This window comes from Solanum pennellii, chromosome 8 (genome assembly GCF_001406875.1).
Source record: "Solanum pennellii chromosome 8, SPENNV200".
NCBI lineage: Eukaryota > Viridiplantae > Streptophyta > Magnoliopsida > Solanales > Solanaceae > Solanum > Solanum pennellii.
This window is the reverse complement of record NC_028644.1, coordinates 58,627,620-58,650,413: the sequence shown is the minus strand read 5'-3', so window position 1 is coordinate 58,650,413 and position 22,794 is coordinate 58,627,620. Positions and strand designations below refer to the sequence as shown.

At 34.5% G+C, this 22,794-nt stretch overlaps 3 protein-coding genes across 6 annotated transcripts; 1 reads left to right on the top strand and 2 right to left on the bottom strand.

Moving 5' to 3' along the window:
- The first annotated feature begins 782 nt into the window (after positions 1 to 782).
- LOC107027907 (endoribonuclease YBEY, chloroplastic-like) lies at positions 783 to 11,305 on the top strand. Of its 4 annotated transcripts, none has more exons than XR_001457778.2 (12): positions 783 to 1,260; positions 2,184 to 2,435; positions 2,505 to 2,600; positions 3,040 to 3,214; positions 3,358 to 3,426; positions 3,519 to 3,619; positions 3,766 to 3,858; positions 5,059 to 5,130; positions 7,205 to 7,324; positions 7,417 to 7,467; positions 7,545 to 7,713; positions 9,002 to 9,136. XR_001457778.2 is itself a non-coding variant. In XM_015228957.2 (12 exons), the coding sequence occupies exons 1-12, from the start codon at positions 883 to 885 to the stop codon at positions 10,962 to 10,964; spliced, it is 1,764 nt and encodes a 587-aa protein (XP_015084443.1). In that variant the 5' UTR covers positions 787 to 882; the 3' UTR covers positions 10,965 to 11,305. The 4 variants fall into 4 exon arrangements, 1 of the variants encoding a protein (XP_015084443.1); XR_003580009.1 differs by lacking the exon at positions 7,545 to 7,713 and adding an exon at positions 8,360 to 8,550 and having other exon boundaries at positions 9,002 to 9,131; XR_003580010.1 differs by lacking the exon at positions 7,545 to 7,713 and adding an exon at positions 8,360 to 8,542 and having other exon boundaries at positions 9,002 to 9,108.
- Positions 11,306 to 11,361: 56 nt separating this feature from the next.
- LOC107027914 (early nodulin-93-like) lies at positions 11,362 to 12,792 on the bottom strand. The gene is made up of 4 exons (XM_015228964.2): positions 12,633 to 12,792; positions 12,363 to 12,424; positions 11,799 to 11,874; positions 11,362 to 11,719 (listed from the first exon to the last, which is right to left on the bottom strand). The coding sequence occupies exons 1-4, from the start codon at positions 12,673 to 12,675 to the stop codon at positions 11,643 to 11,645; spliced, it is 258 nt and encodes an 85-aa protein (XP_015084450.1). The 5' UTR covers positions 12,676 to 12,792; the 3' UTR covers positions 11,362 to 11,642.
- A 1,673-nt stretch (positions 12,793 to 14,465) lies between these two features.
- Positions 14,466 to 21,010, bottom strand: LOC107027912 (early nodulin-93-like). Its single transcript, XM_015228963.2, has 5 exons — positions 20,850 to 21,010; positions 20,621 to 20,766; positions 17,849 to 17,910; positions 16,020 to 16,095; positions 14,466 to 14,785 (listed from the first exon to the last, which is right to left on the bottom strand). Exons 2-5 carry the CDS (start codon positions 20,736 to 20,738, stop codon positions 14,700 to 14,702), a joined length of 342 nt encoding a protein of 113 aa, XP_015084449.1. The 5' UTR covers positions 20,739 to 20,766; positions 20,850 to 21,010; the 3' UTR covers positions 14,466 to 14,699.
- Positions 21,011 to 22,794: the final 1,784 nt, after the last annotated feature.

Here is a 22,794-nt window from a genome sequence, read left to right as displayed (position 1 = left end):
AAGTAACATATGTTATTTTTTATCAATTCTCAAATAACATAATTAACAATTTAAAATATTTAAAAAACATACTGAAAATTTGATTGAGTTCAAAATTTTACATGTGTCACGTAAGTTGGGACATAGTGAGTAACATATATTATTCAAAAAAAAACAAATTACGTTAAAAGTACTATACATCATAACTTAAAATATTCAAAAACATGGAAACATATATTATTTAAAAATTATGTTAAAAAAAATAATTAACCTACAACCACGAAGAAAACTGTGAAACCCTAGTTTCGAAATGAGGGAGAAGGGGTGAAATCATTTCTGGAAAATAATGAAATGGGGGGAGTAATTAGGATTTATGGATTTACTCTATGTGGCAATAGAACCTTATTGACATGCAATGTGACATCCACATGACATTTAACAACTTCTATTAATAAGAAGTGTAATTTTCACCCAATAGTTTGACGAGAAAGAGTAGTTTTGAACTCAAATATAGTTTAAGACTAAATATAAGCTATTTTGGATAGTTTAAGGACATTTTGACCTTTTTTTTGTTTAGCCTACGTGGAAGTGAAATCCTATTTGCATGCAATGTGATATTCAATAACTTCCGTTAATAACGACACTTTTGATCCAATAATTTAATAAAACTGATATTCTGAGTCAAATTATATTTTAAGAACAAATATAATAATTTAGAGGTATTTTTTATATTTTTCACTATAAAAAAAAATATCACATGTAGACATTAGACATATCGACCCTCGTGTGAAATTCCAAATCTCCTGCGTCGCTCTCATTCCGGCAAAAAATAGCCACTCAATCGAGCGATACGTTTAAAGTAAATAAATAGTACCAACTATTTCCATACATTTTTCTACTCGAATGCTTTCTCGTCTCAGCAGGACTCCTCCTCCACCACTCGCCATGGCGGCGCGTGTTCTTCCACGCTCTTTCCATCCTACCGCCGCGTCTGCCATGAGTGTCTCCACGAACTCGCATGTCATTCTCCCTCCGTCACCTACGGTGGCTCATATTTCCTTCGGCAAATCTTTGTCAATTATTGGTCGGAAGTTTCATTATGGATTGAATTGCAAAGAGGACAGGAGATGGAGTGTTGCAGGATGGAGTGGCAAAGTGTTTGCTAGTCAGAGAGAGTATAGGAAGTCTCGGAAAAGGCCGTTGAAGAAGAAAGAGAGAGAGTTGGAACTTAGTGTAAACATTTGCATTGAAGAGCAATTGCCCGATGATCCTGAAATTGTGGTAATATACCTTAGTTTGCTTTCTGATATACACTAATTTTGATTTGTGTGACATTTTATTGCAATGTGTAAAGTTTTAAACTTTAGGTGGTGTTTGGTAGCTGTATAAGAAACAAATTATTTTATTTTATTGATTTTCGTATTACTTATACAACATTGGGTAGCTAGATAGGAAATAAGTAATTTATGGATAAAATTAATAGTCGCTTGGTTGATAATTTGGAAACTCACATACCTAATATATGTACAAGTTACGAGAGAAACTATGTATTAGAAGGTAGAATAACTAATTCCTGCATTACTAATACATGTATTAAATAATACATAGATTCACTCATAATTAATCCCTATATTACTGATATATGCATAAATCTAATTAGCTACCAAACGACTTCAAAGTGCAAATGGCAACAAGAAAAGCATATGCAACTCAAATGTATGCACATTTTGGGCATCTATTGACCATTTTATGTTCCTCATGCATTTCTGTGGATAAGAATTTATCACAAAAGTTGTGAAGTGAAGGCTGCCTTCTAAAATAAAGTGCTAACTAGGGAAGTAAACTGAGAATCATGTACATGAGCAATATTTTAACTTCTTGGCTAAGTCATTTTCTCTGTTAAGAATTTCTACTTTTTTGTTTAGAACGTCAAAAACGTGTTTCATGAGCCAGGGAAGAGATATGACCAAGAAATTAGTCCTTAGAGGATAATAGCTATTGATTTTTCAAGATCTTCAGTATCAAAAATGCCAAAATCAGTAAAAATAGGCTGGAAGATATATGCATTTTAAGTATTCTAAACAGCCTCCTCTTGAGCTAGCTGAAAATTTCTATCAAGAAAGTTTCAGGCACTACTTTGCAGTGACTCTAGTTTGTGAGTTCATTTCATTCTATTTTATTCATTCCCAATTCTGGTTCTGCAGGATATTTCTGAAATGCTTCGTCTTAATGTTCCAATGGCTATGAAATTTGCATTTGATAATTTGAAAGATTCAGACTATCAAACGAGGGATAGAGCAATTAATGACGTTGGTTGCTTTGAAAGTGTTGAATTGTCAGTATTGCTTTGCAACGATGAGTTCATCCGCGAACTTAATAAGGACTGGAGAGATGTGGATAGCCCTACTGATGTCCTTTCAATGTCACAGCATATACCTGAACTTGAGCTGCCAATTGTAAGAAAATGTTCATTATTCGCATGTCACGCCTCATGTAACAAAGCTGACTAGGTCCATGTTCAACAGTTAATGCTGGGAGACATTGTGATTTCGGTGGAGACAGCAGCAAGGCAAGCAGAGGAAAGGGGACATAGTTTACTGGACGAGATACGCATCTTACTGGTTGGTTTGACATACTTCTGAACAATCTCTATATACTTCTGTTGAATCCAATATATCTTTATGACTCATTCCTGTGCCCAATTTATGGTGCAATCTGTGGTTATCTCTGAATATTGTCCCTGAAAGAAAGGCTGATCCTCAAATTTGGATGTCAATAATATTCTTCACATCTAGTACCCTTGACAATTTTCATAATAGGTAGTCCATCCATTAGCGTTCATCAAATATAACACATGCATAAGTTCTGTCACTCATTTATTCCGGTTGTTCTTTTTATGGAGTTGCTTTCATGTGGTCATATGGTTATAGATTTAAAGCCTTTTGGATTGTCATTGTCTTGAAGTAGGAAGGATGACAGTGGTTTGAACCAAGTCACCAACTGCTCTAGAATTTGATGTTGTCTTACAAATGAGACAATCGTTGTTCGTCACCCCTGCAGGTTCATGGTTTGCTACATCTTTTGGGGTTCGATCATGAGATTAGTGATGAAGCTGAAGCTGAAATGGAGAAAGAAGAGGAGCTCCTTCTAAAATGTCTCGGGTGGAAGGGAAAAGGATTAATTCAGAGTGCATATGATGCTGAGGCTGCTGGAAGTTCTCTTTTGGAGAACATTGGTAATGTACCAAATAAGAACTAAAAGATTGTGGCCTTCTTCGTTCAATTATTCTCTTCTAATTATTATATTATTCTGTATTGTAAGTTTACATTCCTAATTAATGGGATTGAAGAGTTAATCTTACTTGTCAACTGTGTAAAGACAGGAAGAAAGAAGGGAGTCTACGATTTTACAGACCAAAGTTTAGCTACATCTTCTGTGATATGGATGGTAAGGAAACAAGTATGATGCTTAGAATTGGTTCGTTTAATCTGTTTCACCTGTTTATTATCTCGTTATTTTCTTTTCGTTGTTGGTGTTAGGTACCCTCCTGAACAGCAAAAGTCAGATTAGTTCAGCAACTGCTGAAGCTCTTAGAGAGGCCACTTCTAGGGGTGTAAAAGTGGTCATAGCTACTGGAAAAGTGAGGACAAACTACTTTTTTCCCCATATCCTGCCTAGTTTCTCTGATTTCCTTTAGATATAATAGTATCTCTTGATGCGATATACTGTGTTTTTTTCCTGCTTCTGTTCAAATATCATAAGCTTTGAATTTTTCTTGGTGAACAGACTCGTCCTGCTGCCATTACTCTGCTCAAGAGTGTAGGTTTAGCTGGAAAAGATGGCATTGTTTCAGAGATTTCTCCAGGAGTATTTGTGCAGGTTTAACTTATTCCATTTTTATTCCTAGTTAATAGTATCTTTTGAATTTTCGAGCCATTCAACATGTACAATTGGATATAGGTAATCGAGATTCACTTACAAAATTATATAGAGATTCATTTAAGATAATCATAACGTCTTACATCCTCCCAAAACTAGGGAATTTTGTTTATCACTTACTACCCCCCACCCCTCCCAAAAAAGAAGTGAAAGTTCTTCATGTGTTGTAAATAAGCTTGTATGTTGAATGATAGTTCAGAAACAAATGTAACCATTTAGGGACTACAGAAAATGGAAAGTGGAGCAATAAGAGATAGACGGAGTAGCCTATTTGTGAACCATATCTGATGATGTTATTAACGACAATCATATACTTAGGAAACAACTGCTTGACAAATTCTTTTCTACAACCTTATGTATTCAGTTTATTTCAGCAGCTATATCACGGCATGTACATCAAATGGTCTGTTAGTGTTGTAAGTGAAATTGGGAAGAGTTGAATGAGAATTAATGATTTGGTGATTTCCTTAATAAGAAGTTTATGAAGTTGATTTATACAATCTTTTTCATTTTTCTTGGAAAGGCTAAAATTTCTGGAACAATTTAAATGATTATATTTAGAGAGAGGAGGATGAAGTAATGAATGCCTGAAAGGCATGGAGTTGAAAATACAAGGAGGTTAAGATGGAGAATTAGAAGGATAAGCTTATTGGAGTTTGGAAATCTCTATTATGTCCTGCTTTTTTTTTTTTAACATAGGTATTTCATGTCCTGTTGTTTTTTTTAAGACCAAAATGAAATAAAACAAGTATGAAGTAAACTGATACTCCTACTTTTATTGGTAAGTGTATTAATTAGACCTAGAATTTATTAATTATTATATTTGAATATATGGTGGTTTAGGATGGAGATGAAGTTCCTTCTTTAAAAAATCAACCCAAAGGAATGGAGATGAAGTTCACTTTTTTTTTGAAGAATGTTTGTATTTTTAAGTTAAAAGTTGTCCCCACTTAAATTTTCTTGGTTTTAAGATGTTGAGTTAGTACTCATCAGTCAATAAAAAGAAAGGTCCTCAGGAAAAAGGACACATTTTGGAACATCCCAAAATATAAAGTGTCATTAGTTTGGGCTAAAAGGAGTAATTGTATCACTTGATCGGCCATTTAATAGCTTTAACTTTTCGAATTTTCCCAATGCTAGGGGTTGCTCGTTTATGGCAGACAAGGCAGGGAAATTTCTCGAACAAACTTGGATCCAGTTGTGTGTAGAGAGGTAATTTTCCTTTGCTTGTGTCAGCCTTAGTTCCCTTTCATTGGTTTACAATCGTATTCTTCTTATTCTTTCGGATCATGTTTGTATATTCGACTTTATGGTGGTAACATTTATTTTGCCCATTACTCACATATCATTATTCAATCTCTTTGATTAAAAGATATAATTGCACCACAAAATGTTGTGATCTACAAGGAGTCAATTCAAATGGAAGGATGTAAGTCATATATTTTACGGGTCAGTTTATTGGTTCTCTTCTTTTTAAATAAAATACATAACTTCAAAGAGTGCATCAAGATGTACCTACTGGTCAATTAAGTGGGTCCAAGACAATCTGGCAAAAAAAAATACTAGTTAACTTCTTTTCATTTGCCTAAGCCTGGATAGACAAAGTTTTTCGGTATCTATGCTAGCGGGAGGTAGCAAGTGCCAGGTGGAATAATCAAAGTGTGTGCTAGTTGGCCTAGACACCACACCACCATCAGATATGACTCTTAGAGTACCTACCTTTCCTTACCTGTGTTGGTGGGATATATTAGGTACATCGTGGAATTAGTCAAGGCTTGTACGACCTGGCACAGACACCATGATTATAAAAAGATAAAAATATCACAACTCCAATGTCCGTAACAATATGGAAGGAAAGGAATCACAAATGTTTCGATGGAAGATCAGGGACACTTTGCACTACAACTACTCCTTAATTTCAGATTAATTGGAATAAGCTATATGAATCTTCCACATCATTTCACTAATTTCATCATGGTACTCAATAATGTGTGTTTTCAAACAAAATTAGTGTTCTCTAAAGTTAAAGCCTTCTACATCTCATACTTTTTTTCCCTGACTTACAAATGTCTATTCACATGACATATCCATAGTGACGTGCCTTGGTGTATGTTATTCACGGATGACATAGTGCTTATTGACGAGATTCGTGATGGAGTTAATACTAAGCTAGAAATTAGGAGGCAAACCCTAGAGTCTAAAGGGTTCAGGGTGAGCAGAATCAAGACTGATTACTTAGAGTGCAAGTTTTAGTGATGCAACCATGAGGTTTGTGTGGAGTGAGGCTTGATACCCAGGTCATTCCCGAGAGAGGATGTTTCAAGTATCATGGGTCCTTAATTCAAGGTAATGGAGACATTGATGATAATATCACTCATCGTATTGGGTCGGGTGGGCGAAATGAAGGCTCGCCTAATTAGTCTTGTGTGATAAGAAGATACCACCTAAACTTAAATATAAGTTCTATAGAGTGGTGGATAGATTGACTATGTTGTATGGAGCATAGTGTTGCCAGTCAAGAGCTCTCATGCTTAGAAGATGAAAGTTGCGGAAATGAGGGTGTTAATGTGGATGTGTGGGTATACTAGGGGATATAAGATTACAAATAAAGATATCCAAGACAAAGTGAGAGTGGTTTCCGTAATGACAAGATGAAGGAAGCGAGGTTAAGATGGTTTCGACATGTAAAGAAGAAAAGCATAGATGCCTCAGTGAGGAGGTGTGAGAGGTTGATAGTGGTGGGTATTCGGAGAGGTAGATGTAGGCTGAAGAAACATTGGGGGAGGTGATTAGACATGCCATGTGCAGCTTGAGCTTTCCGAGAACATGTTTTCAAATTAGAGGTTTTACAGGTTGCTAATTGGAATAAAATGTTACTAGTAATTCTCTCGCTTTCCTGTGGGGTAGGATAGGTGGTGGTATCGGTACTTACTCTCTTACCAGTATTTTTAGCACTATTTACGGAGTTTCTTGTTCATCAATTGTTGTTATCATTTGTGTTTCCTGTGCTTCGGTTATCACACTAGTTCGTTGTTATTATGCTATATTCTGTTGTCCTAAACACTTTCATTTCCGTATTCTCTTTTTCAAACTTCTTGGAGATGCTCTACTTGAAGCGAGGGTCTATCAAAAACACTCTGTATCTTAAAAAGTCTTCTTTCTTTTCTTAAACTCCGTTCCAAGTCAAACTAGACCATTCTTTTTGAAATGGAGGGAGTATAAAAAAAGGACTCATTAAATTTATTTGTCCATATGAGACCTGATTCTGACATTCTTCAGTTTACAGGCATGTCTCTACTCTCTTGAGCATAAGATTCCCCTTGCTGCATTTAGTGAGGACCGGATCTTTACATTGTTTCATCACCCTCTTGTGGATTCACTTCATACCATATATAATGAGCCAAAGGTACCATCCATATCAATATTTTATATCTTGCTAGACAGTATACAAGCATTGGGATTTATTGCGAATACTTCATAGCTAATCTATTTTGCCAGGCCGAGATTATTCCTTCAGTTGAGCAACTATTGACTGGGACAGACATACAGGTATGTAGCTGAAATTAGCTGCTAAGCATATGACTAGTACTTTCCAAGTATTGAAGAGTATTGGAGATCAATTGTAGGTTTATAGTGTTGCCCTGAACATGTGCCATTTATTATTGAGAGGGAATTGTACCTTGCACTAGTTTTACACATTTAAGCTGAAAGGAAAACTGCATCTGAAGTTGCTGAAAGAGTCCTTATTTTTCAAGCTGGTGGCTGGCTTAGGATGCAGATGCACCACATGATTAGGTAGTTGGTTAAATTTGATCATAGACTTTTTAACTTTTGTTTTTGGGTGGGGGTGGCTTACGTCTTGTATGCACATTGCTATGTTGTGGAGGTGAAGCCTCCCCTACCTTACCAAAGTTTGTCTAAATGTCAAATTCCTCTCCATATGCTTGAAATAGCCCATTTACGGCTTTGTTTACTAATGCAAGTTGATCTCAGTGTTTCTTAAAAACAATCTTTTCTCTTATTGGTTTTGAAGTTGATAGTTTACGTATTATAGTAATCACATGAAGTAAGAAAAGGCAATGAGCTAGAAATCTGGAAAATAAGAATTAAAAGACAACCTAAAGAGATAAACTTAGCTACTATGTGTTTTTTGAGAAAGGTAAAGCTGTATTCTTCAGCAATGAGGGTATACTGACAACTATCATAAACTGACAAGGCAGGTAATCATAATTACATGGAGCCTAGGAAATCTACTAATTGTTCTACCTCATCTATACCCTCTCCTTTACACCAAAATATAAAGTATTAATGCAGTTTTCTTTTACTTTCTGCATTGGATTAGTAATATTCTCAAAACATCTATTATTTCTTTCCTTTCAAACTGACCACCATATGCAAGAAGGAACTAGGCTTCACCATTTTTTTTGCTTTTTACTCCCAGTCTCCCGCCTCTCCTATCCAGCAGCTTAGAAGATCTGAAGTATGTTCAGGCATCACCCATGGTTCTTGAATAAGATTGTGGACATATGCCATACCTGAGTAGTCACTCTTTTGATCTGAAGTATGTTCAGGCATCACGATGGTTCTTTTGAGGGTTGCTTGTTGGTGAAGATGCAGATGTCAGGTTTGCTGGTGTGTTGAGGGTTGTTATCCTTTTGACATTCCCATGGTCATGGTTATTTTGTGTATTCAAGGTCGAGGGCAAAAGGGGACAGTTGCATCACTGTATGATCTTTTTAGTTTTCTTTTTCCTTGTTCGGGTGTGGATGGGAGGGTTCGTCCCCTTTTTAGTGGTGGCGCTTTAAGTAAACACATGGTATGCACTCCATCTGTAGGAGGGGAATTACTCCTCCCTAAAAGGAAAACAGTTCTACCAACCTTTTTTGTTTACTTCCAATTGTGTTTTAAATTTTTTTTCACGTTTCTTCTGTTTACTCTTAAATTTCACTTTTGGCTTCCTCCCCATTTTTTTTGCTTGTTTACACAAGTTTTTCATCTGCAGATGGGAGGGGATATTTTTTTTTTCATTCAGCATCCATATTCTAGGTTTGGTTGTAACTAATCCTTTATTGTCAATTTGCAGAAGGTGATCTTCTTCGATACTGTGGAGGGAGTGAGTTCTACATTGAGACCATACTGGGAGGAGTCACTTGGAGATAATGCCTCTGTTGTCCAAGCTCAACCGGACATGCTTGAAATTGTTCCTCCTGGATCTTCTAAAGGCAGTGGAGTAAAGATACTTCTTGATCATTTGGGCGTTAGTCCTAAGGAGGTGAGTGCTATCGAACTTTTTCCATTATCTCTTATACTACCTAATATCTCAAAACAGTTGAACTGAAGATTGTTAACCAGAACTACATCGACACAGTTTTTCTCAAAGACTAAAATAAAATACCTTGACACAAGTATTAATATTTATCTTCCCTATGTGTTACTCTTAGCATTTAATCGTCACGGTACACTTAAGTTTACTGCAACTTGCCTTGGTATCCTTTACTCAGCAAAAATGTAGTATCATCAGTTTCGCTCCTGAAACATGCTTCATTCTCTCTGATGCTCATATGCTGAAGAAGTTACCATTAATGGGATTGATAACCCAAGAATTTGTGACAATAGAATGCCAGAAAAGTCTACCCGCACATATCTGAACAAATGGGGTTTTATGTGCTAATAACTGAGTTTTTTTTTTTGAGCTGCTTAAGATTCAGGGGGCATTGCTGTATACATGTAAGACACACACATCACACACACACACACACACACACACACACACACACACACATATATATATATATACACACTCCCTCCGTTTCACAAAGAATGACCTGATTTGACTTCGCACGGAGTTTAAGAGTATAAAGAAGACTTTTATATCTTGTGGTTCTAAATTAAAGTTAGGTTAAATGTACAAAAGTGTCCTTTGATCTTGTGACCTTAAACATGCCACGTGGAAAGTTGAAATTAAAATGTTATCAAAAAAAGAAAGAGGTCATTCTTTTTTTAAACAAACTAAAAAGGAAATGAGGTCATTCTTTTTGAACGGAGGGAATATATTATTATTATTTTTTTCAATCGTTTCAAATGTAAAATTAATATTACAGCGGTTAAGTGTGAGGATGGAACTCCCAAATGATAGACTTAATTGAAAAATGTCATCATAACACGTTAGAATTTTCTGAAGAATTGGTGTTCCTCTGGTATAGACACATTCTTTCACTGAATATAGTGCAAATCTCGCGATGATAAGCTGGTCCGGACACCACAATTATCCCCCCAAAAAAACAATGGCCTATATGGAGTGAGCAGGAGCTGTCTATATTGTCAACCCTCTCAAAATGACGGAACATCTTTTATTGGTAGATCTGTTTATGTTTTTCTCATAGCCTCATGGAACACCTATGTTTTGATTGACAGTGTGGAGCAAGGACGGATTTACAATGTAATCCATGGGTTCATGAGATGACGTGAACCCAATAACTTTTACTCAAACCCTGTATATGTATTAAGAAATCCACTAAATACCTTTATATATGTGACTGTAAATCCAATTATTATTGTTTATTAACTTGAACCTATAGTAGGAATCCATGAACTTCAAATCCTAGATCTGCCTCTGGACTGGTGAGCTTTCTGTTCTTTCTATAGATTAAACATTTCCTTTCTCTACAGCCTTAGTGGGGCCTTGGCCTAGGGGGGGATAGTTGATTTTCCCATTGCATATTTTGCATGACTAGTTCAAGACGGGGCAGAAATGTGATGAAACTGTGTCAATTTCGTTTTATCCATACCATTTTTAGATCTGCATGAGCGTGAACTATCTAAAATTTTGTAGTCTAGTTATATAGTTTCTCCAACTCCTCTTCCACTTCTATTTTCAGATAATGGCCATTGGTGATGGAGAGAATGATGTGGAGATGCTTAAGTTGGCTTCCCTCGGTGTTGCTCTCAGCAATGGATCAGAGAAGGCAAAAGCTGTTGCAGACGTGATTGGTGCCAGCAACGATGAAAATGGAGCAGCTGATGCAATCTACCGTTATGCTTTTTGAGGTTATCTTCAGGAACGCAAGAATCGGAGAGGGCTATCCATAAAGTACCTAAGGTTTAGTTTTCTAACTTATTCAATTCGAGTTAACTTCTCAGTAGCCACCAATTAGGCTGTAGTGGATCAAGTTCACCCCTTGGGCCCCTTCTCCATTCATATTATAGGCCATTTATAATGAATTTAGATAAAGAAAACCCTATTTGTTGTCATTTACCTTTTGAAAGAATGAGGTAAGAAGCATATTTCGTATCTGCAGAGAACATCATTTTTTCTCTGAACATAGGGTATGTCAATGACATCTTACTGTAAGCCTGAATTCTTATATTCGCGATTCGTTTCTTTTAATTTCACATGCAAGATAAATAGATAATGCTCCAAAGATAAAATCTTGCCCAGAAGCCTGTAAATACACATTTTACATGTTTATCAATAAAATCATGATCTGAATATACATTCTTGCAACAATGTACCAATTAATATGGTTTGATGTAATAAGTTTTCTGGTTCTCTCGTCACTTTTGAGTCGTTACAAAATGATAAGTTTTTAAGTAAATGAAGGCATCTCCTTAAAACTATAACAAAGATTTACAAAATTTAAGGGGAATATTATCTACATAATTATTAGTGTAAGATTTTTTTAAATTCTCAAAATTTAATTTCTTGATTATATGGGAGTGCATGGTCATTCCCACCTATCTTTACCACGATGCTTCTTCACTATAGACTGTTCAGCACTGAATGCAAAAGAAGCTGCAGTCACTGAAAAAAAATAATTGAATTTCATTAGGAAGAATGAAATATTTTAATTGAAGATAATATATAGTTTTGAATTACTTACATGCAGATATGATGAATGTTTTACCAGCATAATTTATATTTGCCTTAGCCCATGGACAATAACGAGTAGAAGCAAACTGAAAAATAATAAAAATAAATACCAAGGACAGAGAACAAATAATCGCTCAACTTTCATTTTGTTGTAATTAAAGTTGTTACATTGATTTTTGTATCATAAAAATCATCACCAGAAAGAAATAATACACATTACATGATATTTAGACAAATTGAATTTGAATGACGTTTTGTTTAAAAAGAAATTGTTTACTGACACGTTTTGATTATTAAGCAAAATTGAATGATTTTTATGTTGTAAAAATGATAATTTTTGTGACTCTGTGATAATCAATTGAAGTGAATGAATAATATTAATCATTTTTACTAATATTTATTACTTAACCATGATTAAAATGGTATGCATCCTCACGTTATCCTTTCACTAGTCCTACTAAAATTAAATTATTTGATTTAATATAAATATCGAATATGACTAATTTCTCTATCTATCCGACGACTTAAGTTAAAAGAAAAAAGATTTCTTTAAGAAATGGATGGGATAGATTACCACAACTATAGAAGTAAGAGCACATGTAGTGGCAGCTCCTTTAAATCCATCTTGAATAATGTCTGCATAAATCAAGCAAGATTATAAAAATCTTAAAAATAAATAAGAGGATTAGACAAATTATAATTAAAAATGATACATATGCTTCTCAAAAAAGAATATGAAATGAAAGAACTATTTTTTAATCGTTTTCTTTGACGAAGAAAATTAAAAAAAAAAACATAATTATTCTGAGATGATAACTATTAAAAAGAAAAGGGAAGAAAATACCTTGAACGTCTTGATTTTTCTGTTCTTCGGTAACTGGTGGCATTTTTTTTATTTTTTTTTTATATCTAATTATAATGATAATCAATTTGAATATCAAGAAAGTGATTGATAAAAATCAAAATTTTAGTTGTGTTTTTCTAGAGAAGTATTTTTATACTGTCCCTCTCTTTTCTCAAAACAAGGTTAACCTTCCTCTATAGTTGTTTTAACAAATTTGCCAAAAATTAAGGGAAACTATTAAATTAAGTGGACAAAATTTTGTGGTGTTTATTCTTTAGAAGGGAAAGGGATTTTTCTATCATTTTTACCTACATATTTTTATTAAATTTATCAATAAATTTTATTTATACAATCAGATTGTTTATCGTTTTGATATTTATTTTTAATATTTGAGCATCTGAATATATATTAAAATATTTCTATTAGATATCTTTGTTTTGAATTATGATGTTTTTTTTTCTTGTATTCTCAAGTGTAAATTACAATAATATGTCAATCAATTAAAATATATTAATTTATACGTATCAGTCTCGATAAGTTGTAAAAGCTCAAACATGTTCCACTTCATTTCCTACATATTCTCTCTTTAGTCCATATTAACACCTCGTTTGGATGATTGTTGCTTGCTATATTGTTAGTTTAAATACAACGTTTATTTTTATTACACTTAAATTATATTGTTTCATATTATATCGTTTAAATCCAACGTTAAATAATGCGGAAAGACCTATTTATTTTACAATCAATTTGGCATGATTGTATTATTAGGATATCACACAGCTTTTAAGAAAAATATTTAAGAACATAAATCAAAAACAATTATTCCCAAATCATTTTTCTAAAAAATATAAAGTAATTAAAAATCTCATTAAAATGAAGCATAAATATGAAAGAAAAAAAAGTCCCAACAGTTCTCCACTTTTTCTGAAGTATGAATTTATTTCCAAATAATTCAGGATTAGAGGGAGTATTTCATAGACCCATTTTCTAATTCACACTTAAATTTAAAAATATAATCTTCCAATAATCAGCTTCACTCCATTACACTTTTTCTTTTCTATTTTCTCAAGTGCACATTTGGTTTAGTGTCACTTTTAACTATCCAATTTTAAAGAACTTAACAGGTATTTTGACCATAATTAAAAGAATAATTTTTGGAAATGAATATAAATTGAGAAAGACTGAATGGCAGATGACAGATTATTATCTCACTATCTAACTAGAGAACCGCCACAGCTCCGCATAGGGTAAAGCTCCTATGCAATAGCTCGCAAACCACATAGGAGAGTAACCTGCACTAGGTAAGCCTGGTGCGACCCAGGCAAAGGGTTTCGAAAGAATTTTCTATTGAATGATAGATGATTTTACATTCAAAAAAGGAAAAAAGAAATTATTTAGTACTTACTTTTGATACTAATTTAAATTGTGTCAGAAGAAGGATAGCTATATTGATTCGGTATACTCTAAAGACGCCCTCGGTACAATATTGACAATCTAACAAAGATGAAATTTCAGTTAATTGTCATTTACTGATCTCATCTTTTACGAAATCGATCTTCTTTGATTGTACAAGAATATGTGGAGGTCAGCATGTCTAGAAGCACAGGACAACGTTCGTTTGCTGATATTATTACCAGTATTCGATACTGGGTCATTCATAGCATTACTATACCTTCCCTATTCATTGCGGGTTGGTTATTTGTCAGCACAGTTTTAGCTATGATGTGTTTGAAAGCCCGAGGTCCCAAAATCAAATCACTGGGCCACCCCGAAGGATTATTATCCCACATCTAACTATCTGCCCCAAAACAAAATTGAGAGAGAAAAATGTTGTATTTACCATGATCATCAAAGACCAAATCTCACAAATCTGATGTTAATATGCAGATTATTCAATCTCCACAAGCACAGGAAGAAGAAAATTACTCATATATGGTGCAAACCAAAACTAGTACATTTGTGCAAAGATGAAGAAATTCATAAAACTTTCATAGATATCATTTTAAGACAGAGTACATAGTAATGGAGCACATACAAAATACACATTAGGATCTCCCAGCCAGTGTCTTAAGCAGATTTATCGTACTGAGTGTTTCTCCTTGCACATTCCAAGATTGTCTTGTCAGCAGTAATGAAGTACGCAGCAATTGAAGCTGTTCACATAAAGAAAACAATACAATATAAACTAGGGACTTCGAGAAACATGTTACGAGCTGTAGAAAGAAAACTAAAGCAAACAAACAGAGAAACTATTATTACAACGAATTTATATAGAAGTTGAAGAACACCTAACATGCTATGTTATTCTAGACGTACAGTACATGATATAATGTCTGGTAACCAAAAGCAAAAGGAGGTTTCGACAAAACTGAAGTACTTAATGCTCATATGTGGTATGATCAAAAGATGATTGTGGTAAGATATAGCTCTTGCATCAAGATGTCCGAACTGGACTTGTAAGAATGAAGGAACCGGATAATGAAATTTCTCATTGGAAGATAACTGAAGCATTCAGGAACTTAAAGAGGCTACCGCACTTCACAAACAATTAACAAGGGTAACTGAAGATGAAGTACCTAACCAGCATTACATGCCTTTGGGTACAAATACGTGATCAGTATACAAAAAATTATCACTAAAAAAGAAGGTGCAAATTATCCTAAATGAAAGCTCTTTATGGTGCATCTGAGTTACATTTAACAAAATAAGTTCACAAACTGCATTTTTCATCAAAACAGGGCATCCAAAAGTGTAATATTTTAAACAGGACTTCACTTCCTCTCCCTCCAGAAAGAAAAGGGTGCTTTTATGCTCAAATCTGTTGTTTGTTTCGACCAATACTCTTAATAACTTCTCTATCAAATCTTATAACCATCTCCACAACATTTCATTTATATTTGTTCACAAAGTTTTTCCATAAAAGAGTAGTACCCTTGAGTTTACATAAAAGGATATTAAATTCTTCCACATTTTACAGTGATGATAGAAATTAAGGCTCTTCAATTGATATAATTAACTTTAAGATTACAAAACGTCATCGAGTGGACTGTCTGAAGTTAAAATAAATTCAAGGGTTAAGTATATGCTAGAATTAGTTGGTGTGCTTAATCTCATGCTAGACGGGCATTAAACAGAATATTGCTATTTGATTTAACATGCATGATACTCATGCACAATTGACATGCTCATTTCCATTTAAGAAAAAAAGATTAAACAAGAAGAAGATGAAAATAATAATTCACATAAAATGTAGTCAAATGAGATGGAAGATATTGAGTCTTCACCGGTATTATATAATCCTAATCATATAATCACAGACCACTCACACAATTAACAGTTGGAAGGACTAATCAATAAAATATGTGAACATATGTTTTAAGGTCATACCAGCAGATATGATGAGTGCTTGAGCAGTATAATTGAGATTTGCCTTTGCCCAAGGAATTGTCCGCACAGCAACCAACTGAGAATCAGAGAGCCAAGGTTTATAAGATACAGGCAACTGAGACAAGAAAAATAACTTTTTCCTTTTAATGAATATATCTGCCGTCACAGCAATGGTGCTACTGCATCAAAGTGTTTGAAAGAGAAGAGTAATTATCAATAAAGGAAGGGCCTGTTTCATGAAATATAAGATTGAATTCATACTTATCTAGAGCAAGATCATCTTTACTATACAGTTAAGCTGACAACTGAAAATAGTTCGGACATAAAATTGGTATGCCATGACGTCTCATTTTTTCATGATTGTGGGAGATTCTTGGCCAAAAATGTTATTTCCTTCATATGAGTTGCAGTCGGCACTATCTAGCTACTTTTTGACCATCAATAACTATCAAAACCAGAGGAGATACATGGAACTATTAACAAACTAAATTCAAAATGAAATTTGAATACAATATTGTACTCCTATAATAGCAACAAAATAGTCTAAAACTTTAAATGCTTGGCAATGATAAGTTTTTTAACAACTTATCTCTTCTTTCTACTTAGATTTTGAGATGAATAATGAGAAAATTAGTGCACTAATGGTGGTTTACAAATTTTATATGTTTTGACAAGTGAATTGGAAGAAACCGAGTGGAAACAAGCCAAAAGGTAGCTAAACAGAAAAAAGGAAATTCTGCTCAGTTACTGCCCTTTGCATTCTCATAAAGCATACACGTGATCGTGGAGTGTCAAGAAGTTACACGCAACTGCAACGTGATGGATGCAACCATGAAGGCTGGGGAAACATTGAACCATGATCGAGATGGTCAATGCCACGCGAAAGAGTAGTTCTGAGCGAAAAACTGGACAGAAATGGAATTTCAACTTCGGGACTTCAGAATGTATAAATTCAAACTTTAGAAGATCTTCAGAGTAACTTTGGCTAAATTACAGTCTTAGGGAGCAAGAATCCATCAACCAAACCTTGGAGATTGAAGATTTGGAGCAAAGTTTATGAGAATTCCTTACTCCTTCCCTTAATTCCTTGCGTTGCAATGAGATATTTGGTTTTAGTTGTTGTATTTTCAGTTGAATAATGTTACTAGATATTATTATGGTTTTGGTTAGTATCTAGTCGCTTTTGTATTAATTGAATATTTGTGATTTTATGGATCAATCTTTGTTAATTTAGTTTGTCTAGTGCTATCATTTCTTTCCAATGGGAGCGAACAGCCCTAGTTAGCCTTAATGAAATTCGAGAGAGGGAGTTGAGGTAGGGCTAGATCAATAAACACACTTTGGGCTTTAAACCTTATCTAATAGATTTAAACTGTGGATAGGATGAAGCGAAGTGTACCCTGAAATTAAAATGAGCTTAATTGCTTCTTAGTTTGATTCGAGAGAACTAGCTAAGACAGACGCACTAAGGTGCTAAGAAACAGTTAGTGGGTAGTCAAGAGTGCATTAGTTGTTGAGAAACACTTTAGGCTAATTGATTCCAAGACTAATTTCTAGACCTATAATTAAGTAATGATAGTTAATTAAATCCAATGGATTAGTCTTGATGTTAATGTATTCCCTATTTTCTGAGTCCCTTGATTTCCTTTGCTTGAGAATGACTCCATTGATCACTTTATATGCTTTCTAATAAGTATCTTTATAAAAAATCAAATCTTAATTGAGTAAATTATATTGCATGGGACTCTGTACACTTCCTATATGAATAGAAGGGGATTTGGACGTCAGCAGACAATAATCAATCATCAGAAGAACATCAATTCACGAACCGTAGGAATAGCACTAGCAACACAAGCAACTGCGGCTGCTTTAGTTCCTGCACGGACACCCTCTGCAAGTTCAGCAAAATGCACAAACAAATCAGGTATAAGGCATATTTTTTCCACTTTATAGTACTAACCAAAATTCATAAATAGGCAACTTTCCCATATCATATGTAAATTAACTAGCAGAGGAAAAGAAAAACGAGTAGCTTCGGTTTAAGTCAGCAGCCTGAATCTACAATTCATGAAGTTTGGGATAAAGTTTGGAACATAAGATTTAGGAGACTTTTAAATGACTGGGTAGGTACCAGAGTAGCTGAATTTCTTCAGATGTTTAGAGCCATTCCAAGGTGCTACAAAAGATAAATTGATTTGGCAGAAACATAGAAAAGGAGACTGCAAAGGGAAATCTTCATATGCAGCACTCAATCACTATGGACAGTAGATCAACAAATGACCCTAGAAGCACATTAAGAAAGTGAAAATACCATGCAAGGTGGTATGTTTCTCATGGTTCATTGTAGGGTAAGCATGCCAACTCAAGATAACCTGATGAGAAGGAGAATGGAACTGTCCCCAACAGGTTATTTGTGTAAGAAGGAGCGTTGAGCATTAATCATCTCCTTATCCTGTCTAGTCACTGACAGATGTGGCTTCTTTTCTTTTCTTTTTTCAAAATGAAAGGCATCATGGGGATTATGCCCAAGCTTCTGGAGACTTTTAGCTTGCTGGAAAAGTGTCGGTGGTTCTGTTTGGCAGAAAATTGGTGGAACTGAGTTCTTGATTGCATATGGTGGACTATTTGGAAGGGAAGAAACACAAGATGCAGCATTCTGCAGAAAATCAAAATGAACTGTCTACATTTGTTTCATTTTGGTGTAAAGAAGAATATGTAGAAGATGTTGGTACACCGCAAAACATCATAGGGGCCTTGTAAAAAGAACAAGGACCTATAGTTTTTGCTTTTTGTAATGTCCATATGGTTTCCAGCACTTGCTTTGTGCTGATGATATATTATACTATACCACTCTCAAATAAAAAAGAACGAGAGAACTTTCTTTTACCTTGTCAACATAGCAGAAAAGTTGTTGAAGTAAATATCCATACCACGACTAAATAAAAAGAACAGGGTATTCATAATTTGAATGACTAAAATATTTTTAAGAGAAATTAACCTAAAGCCAAGCATTACAAATTTTCAATCAATTTTAACATGATAGAACTCAAGGCGACTTTCTAACAGCTGCTGTTTCTTTTTTTTTTTTTTACAAGTTTTCATAACAGCCTACAGAGAGAAAGATGAAATAATGTAAGACTAACAGAACTTGAAATTGGCAAGGATATCATTCACGCAAAGTTTCTTTTCATTCATGACCCAGCAAACCAATTCCAAAACCAAGTCAAGAAGAAGAAATCTAATGTAAGAAACCTGATCACTTTAACGGTTTAACCAACCAGAAAGCAGAAGCAACTTTATAGCTTCTTAAGAGGTAACAAACAGTTTTTATCCCTTTTTTTATATTTAAGGTAGGCAAGAATAGACATTTGGAGGATCCGACGCGCTCCTGTTGATGTTTTTGAAGCGTCCAACTTATTTGGATATTCCTAAGACCATGTTCTAGGTCAGACATGCCAAGTATGTAAAAGCAACAAAAAGTACCAAATCATTGGTACTCATGTTTTTATGCTATTTTGTATTACAACAGGGCTGATTCGACCCTACTAAGTAAAAGTAGCACAATCTCTTCCATAAGAAATCACAACACAAAATGTGCTGAAATCGTGAGCAGCCAGCTTCATAGTTTGTTCAAGTTATCATAGTAATCGGTTCATCTAGGGACATGAAACATGATAAATGCTGATTCAATAGGCTTGTTCATTTTGTATTTTTCAATATTTTCGATGCTTTCCAACATCAATCTAGGATATAAACAACAAACCCTCTTACAAAATGAGTTATAAAAGGTGCTTTCCTATATATAACAAAACTTGCTAAACAAAGCTGTTTTAAATGGGAACCTTGTACCTGCGGAAGGATGCCAATTACATATATGATCAAAAATATTTCATTAACAGAAAAACAAGACTTGACCTGTGTTTGGTATAGAGGAGGAAAATGTTTTCTTATTTCACATGTTTGGTTGGACAAAATTTTTGGAAAATATTTTCTAAAAGAAAACAAGTTCCTTAAAAATTGACGAAAATGACTTCATTAGTGGAAGTAGGGAAAACAAGTTCCATAAGTGACAGTCTATGTTTATTGTATCCTTCTCACCCACCCAACCCCCCCAACCCCTACGTCTTACAATTTTACCTTTGTCACCCCCATATGAATTCTCTTGAGCTAACATTTTTTTTGTTTACTACCAAGCACAAGAACATAAGTAAGAAACCGATTTGTTTCTCAGAGAAAACATTTTCTAGGAAAATATTCTCCTTCACACCAAACACACCCTTGATCCAGCAAAAAAACTCCATATTATAAAATGGGGTCCATCTAGTTGTCCAGAAAGCCAAATTCAAGTCTTCAATGGAATCCTTAACTAGAGGCAAGAACCAACATAAATGCTACTTAAAACACTTAAGTTCCTAGCTTTTCTCTAGAACACAGTACAACCATCATGGAAAAGTAACACTAATCTGAAAAAGGAACAGATAACGAAGAGGATAATCTATCACAAATAACACCCAACCAAGAAAACAACAAAGCTAAAAATCAATTTTTTATTTCTCCAAATACCTAGAAAAAGTAGGGAAAAAAAGTTTAAAATTTGTAACCTTGAGTACATTCCCTAGACTTGCGAATTCTGTCCTCTTCATATGCAGAAGCAATCAACAAAGATTCCCTTCGCTTTGCCCATGAATCCTCCCTTGTCATCTCTGATGAAATTCCCATTTCTCTTTGTTGTTAATTTAAGAAGAATCTGTATCAGAAAAAACCCAAAAAGTAATTAACTTTTAAAAGAGGAAGTCAGCACTCAGCAGAGAGATGGATCAAGAAAATGACCTGGGGATGCAGATTTAGTTGTTTCGGTGGTGGGGAGAAAGCAAAATGGAATACTGATATACTGCTGCAGTTGAGGGCCGCGAGTTGAATTAAGAAATGCAGTTTAGCACACAGAGATGGCAGCAGTTTTGGCTGCTTTTCTTGCTATTTTTTATTATTTTCCATTTTCGTTGTTACGGAATTTAAGAAAATTTTTTTTTTTTTATATTTATAATTCAAAATGAATAACAGTACTAAATGTTTATATAGCTATAAATCATTTTATAAATATTAAAACATATATTTTAAAATTAAATTTATGAATAGAGTTTGTCACATATGATTTTGATTTGTGTAATTTACATCTCCTATATTATTTGCAAATTATTACACTAGTATTCACTCGAAGAGCAGAAATTTACAAAAGTATTAATTACAGGTGAACCAAAAATTTGAAGAATTCCAATGCACTAATAATATCTTAATTTAGGCATTAGCAAAAAAAATGAATTTGTTCTACATAAGGATTATAGGTTCAAATCCCTTATCCAAGCATTCTAATGTTATTAATAAGCCCCCGTTAAATTCAAAACTTATAATAAATATAGAAAAGGACTTCAAAATACCCTAAACCTATTAGAAATGGTTCAAAAACGTTCTTCCATTTTAAAATGCCCTCGACATTTTCTTTAGATTCAAAAATGCCCTTTAATGTGACATGAAATTTAACTAAACAAATGCCCTTTTTTTTTGTGTCAGGCAACTTTTTCTGTGGATACAACAATAACTCTTTACTCTTGCTCAACATTATGGAATCAGAGACAGCAGCTTGAACTTCACGATAACAGTATTCCTGTCCTATAGGCATAACATAGTTGCAACTTCTTGGCCAACAATACAACATCCAAACCCCAGGAATCCATATAGAATGTAGGCAGCAATTCTATTATTCCATGAATATATACAACCCTAGACTTTTGGGTTCAAATACACAGCTGGAAAGCAGTCCAGAAGCAATTTGCAGACGACCAGTGAACCCTTTATATACATATTGATGATAGCAAGACATCAGAAAAGGTACTGTGACCATTGTGGCTAAATAGGAAGTAATTTCTGTAGAAAACATAGATCCAAGACATGGTAAATATCCATAAAAACCATCTTGCATAGTAGTAGTAGCACCCTTAACTATTGGAGCCGCCATTTTGTACAAATATGCACCATCCCAAAAGGAAAAGGGGCCATTGAGCTGCGGCATGTCAAATAAGCCCCATAAAATCCCGCAATAAAAATGTAGATCACACCCTAACCTCCTTCAATTGACCAAACATGATGGACCAGTCAGCAATGCCAAAAGCAAGCACTCCTATATGCAATGGTCCCAAAGCTTCAGCAAACTTCGTTGATGAGCAAAACTTTGTAAAAGGATAGCACCCACAAATTTGTCATCATGATAGGAGAAAAAGAGACCAAACACGATCACGATAACAAAGGTGAAGATGGAAAGATCTGTGAGCTAAAAGCACAAGATTTCCCATCAAACAAGACTCGAAAGGGTAACACTCAGTAAAAGGGAATAATCAAGCCTTTGACTAATACAAGACAAAGTAGGAAAAGTCTTAAGAGAGGAACCAAAAAGGATATGCATCAGTAAAGTAGAATAACCATCACCTCCCTATCCACGTACAGTCGTGCATCCTCTTCAAGATCATGTCCATGCCGCAGAAGTTCAGGCAATACAGGAACTTCACCCATAAACTGTAACCTGGAGCGAGAATATCACTAGACTGCATTGAATTGAACACGTCGTTTGTGGTATAAAAACATCTAGACAGACATTAACAATATGACCCATGTATTCAATGAGGAACAGGACCATGGTGAGAGCATTCTTGGCTTCAACTAATTCTCCTGTGTCATTCCAAGTACACTAGCTCCCTCACTAGGTATAAGTATTGTGATCCTG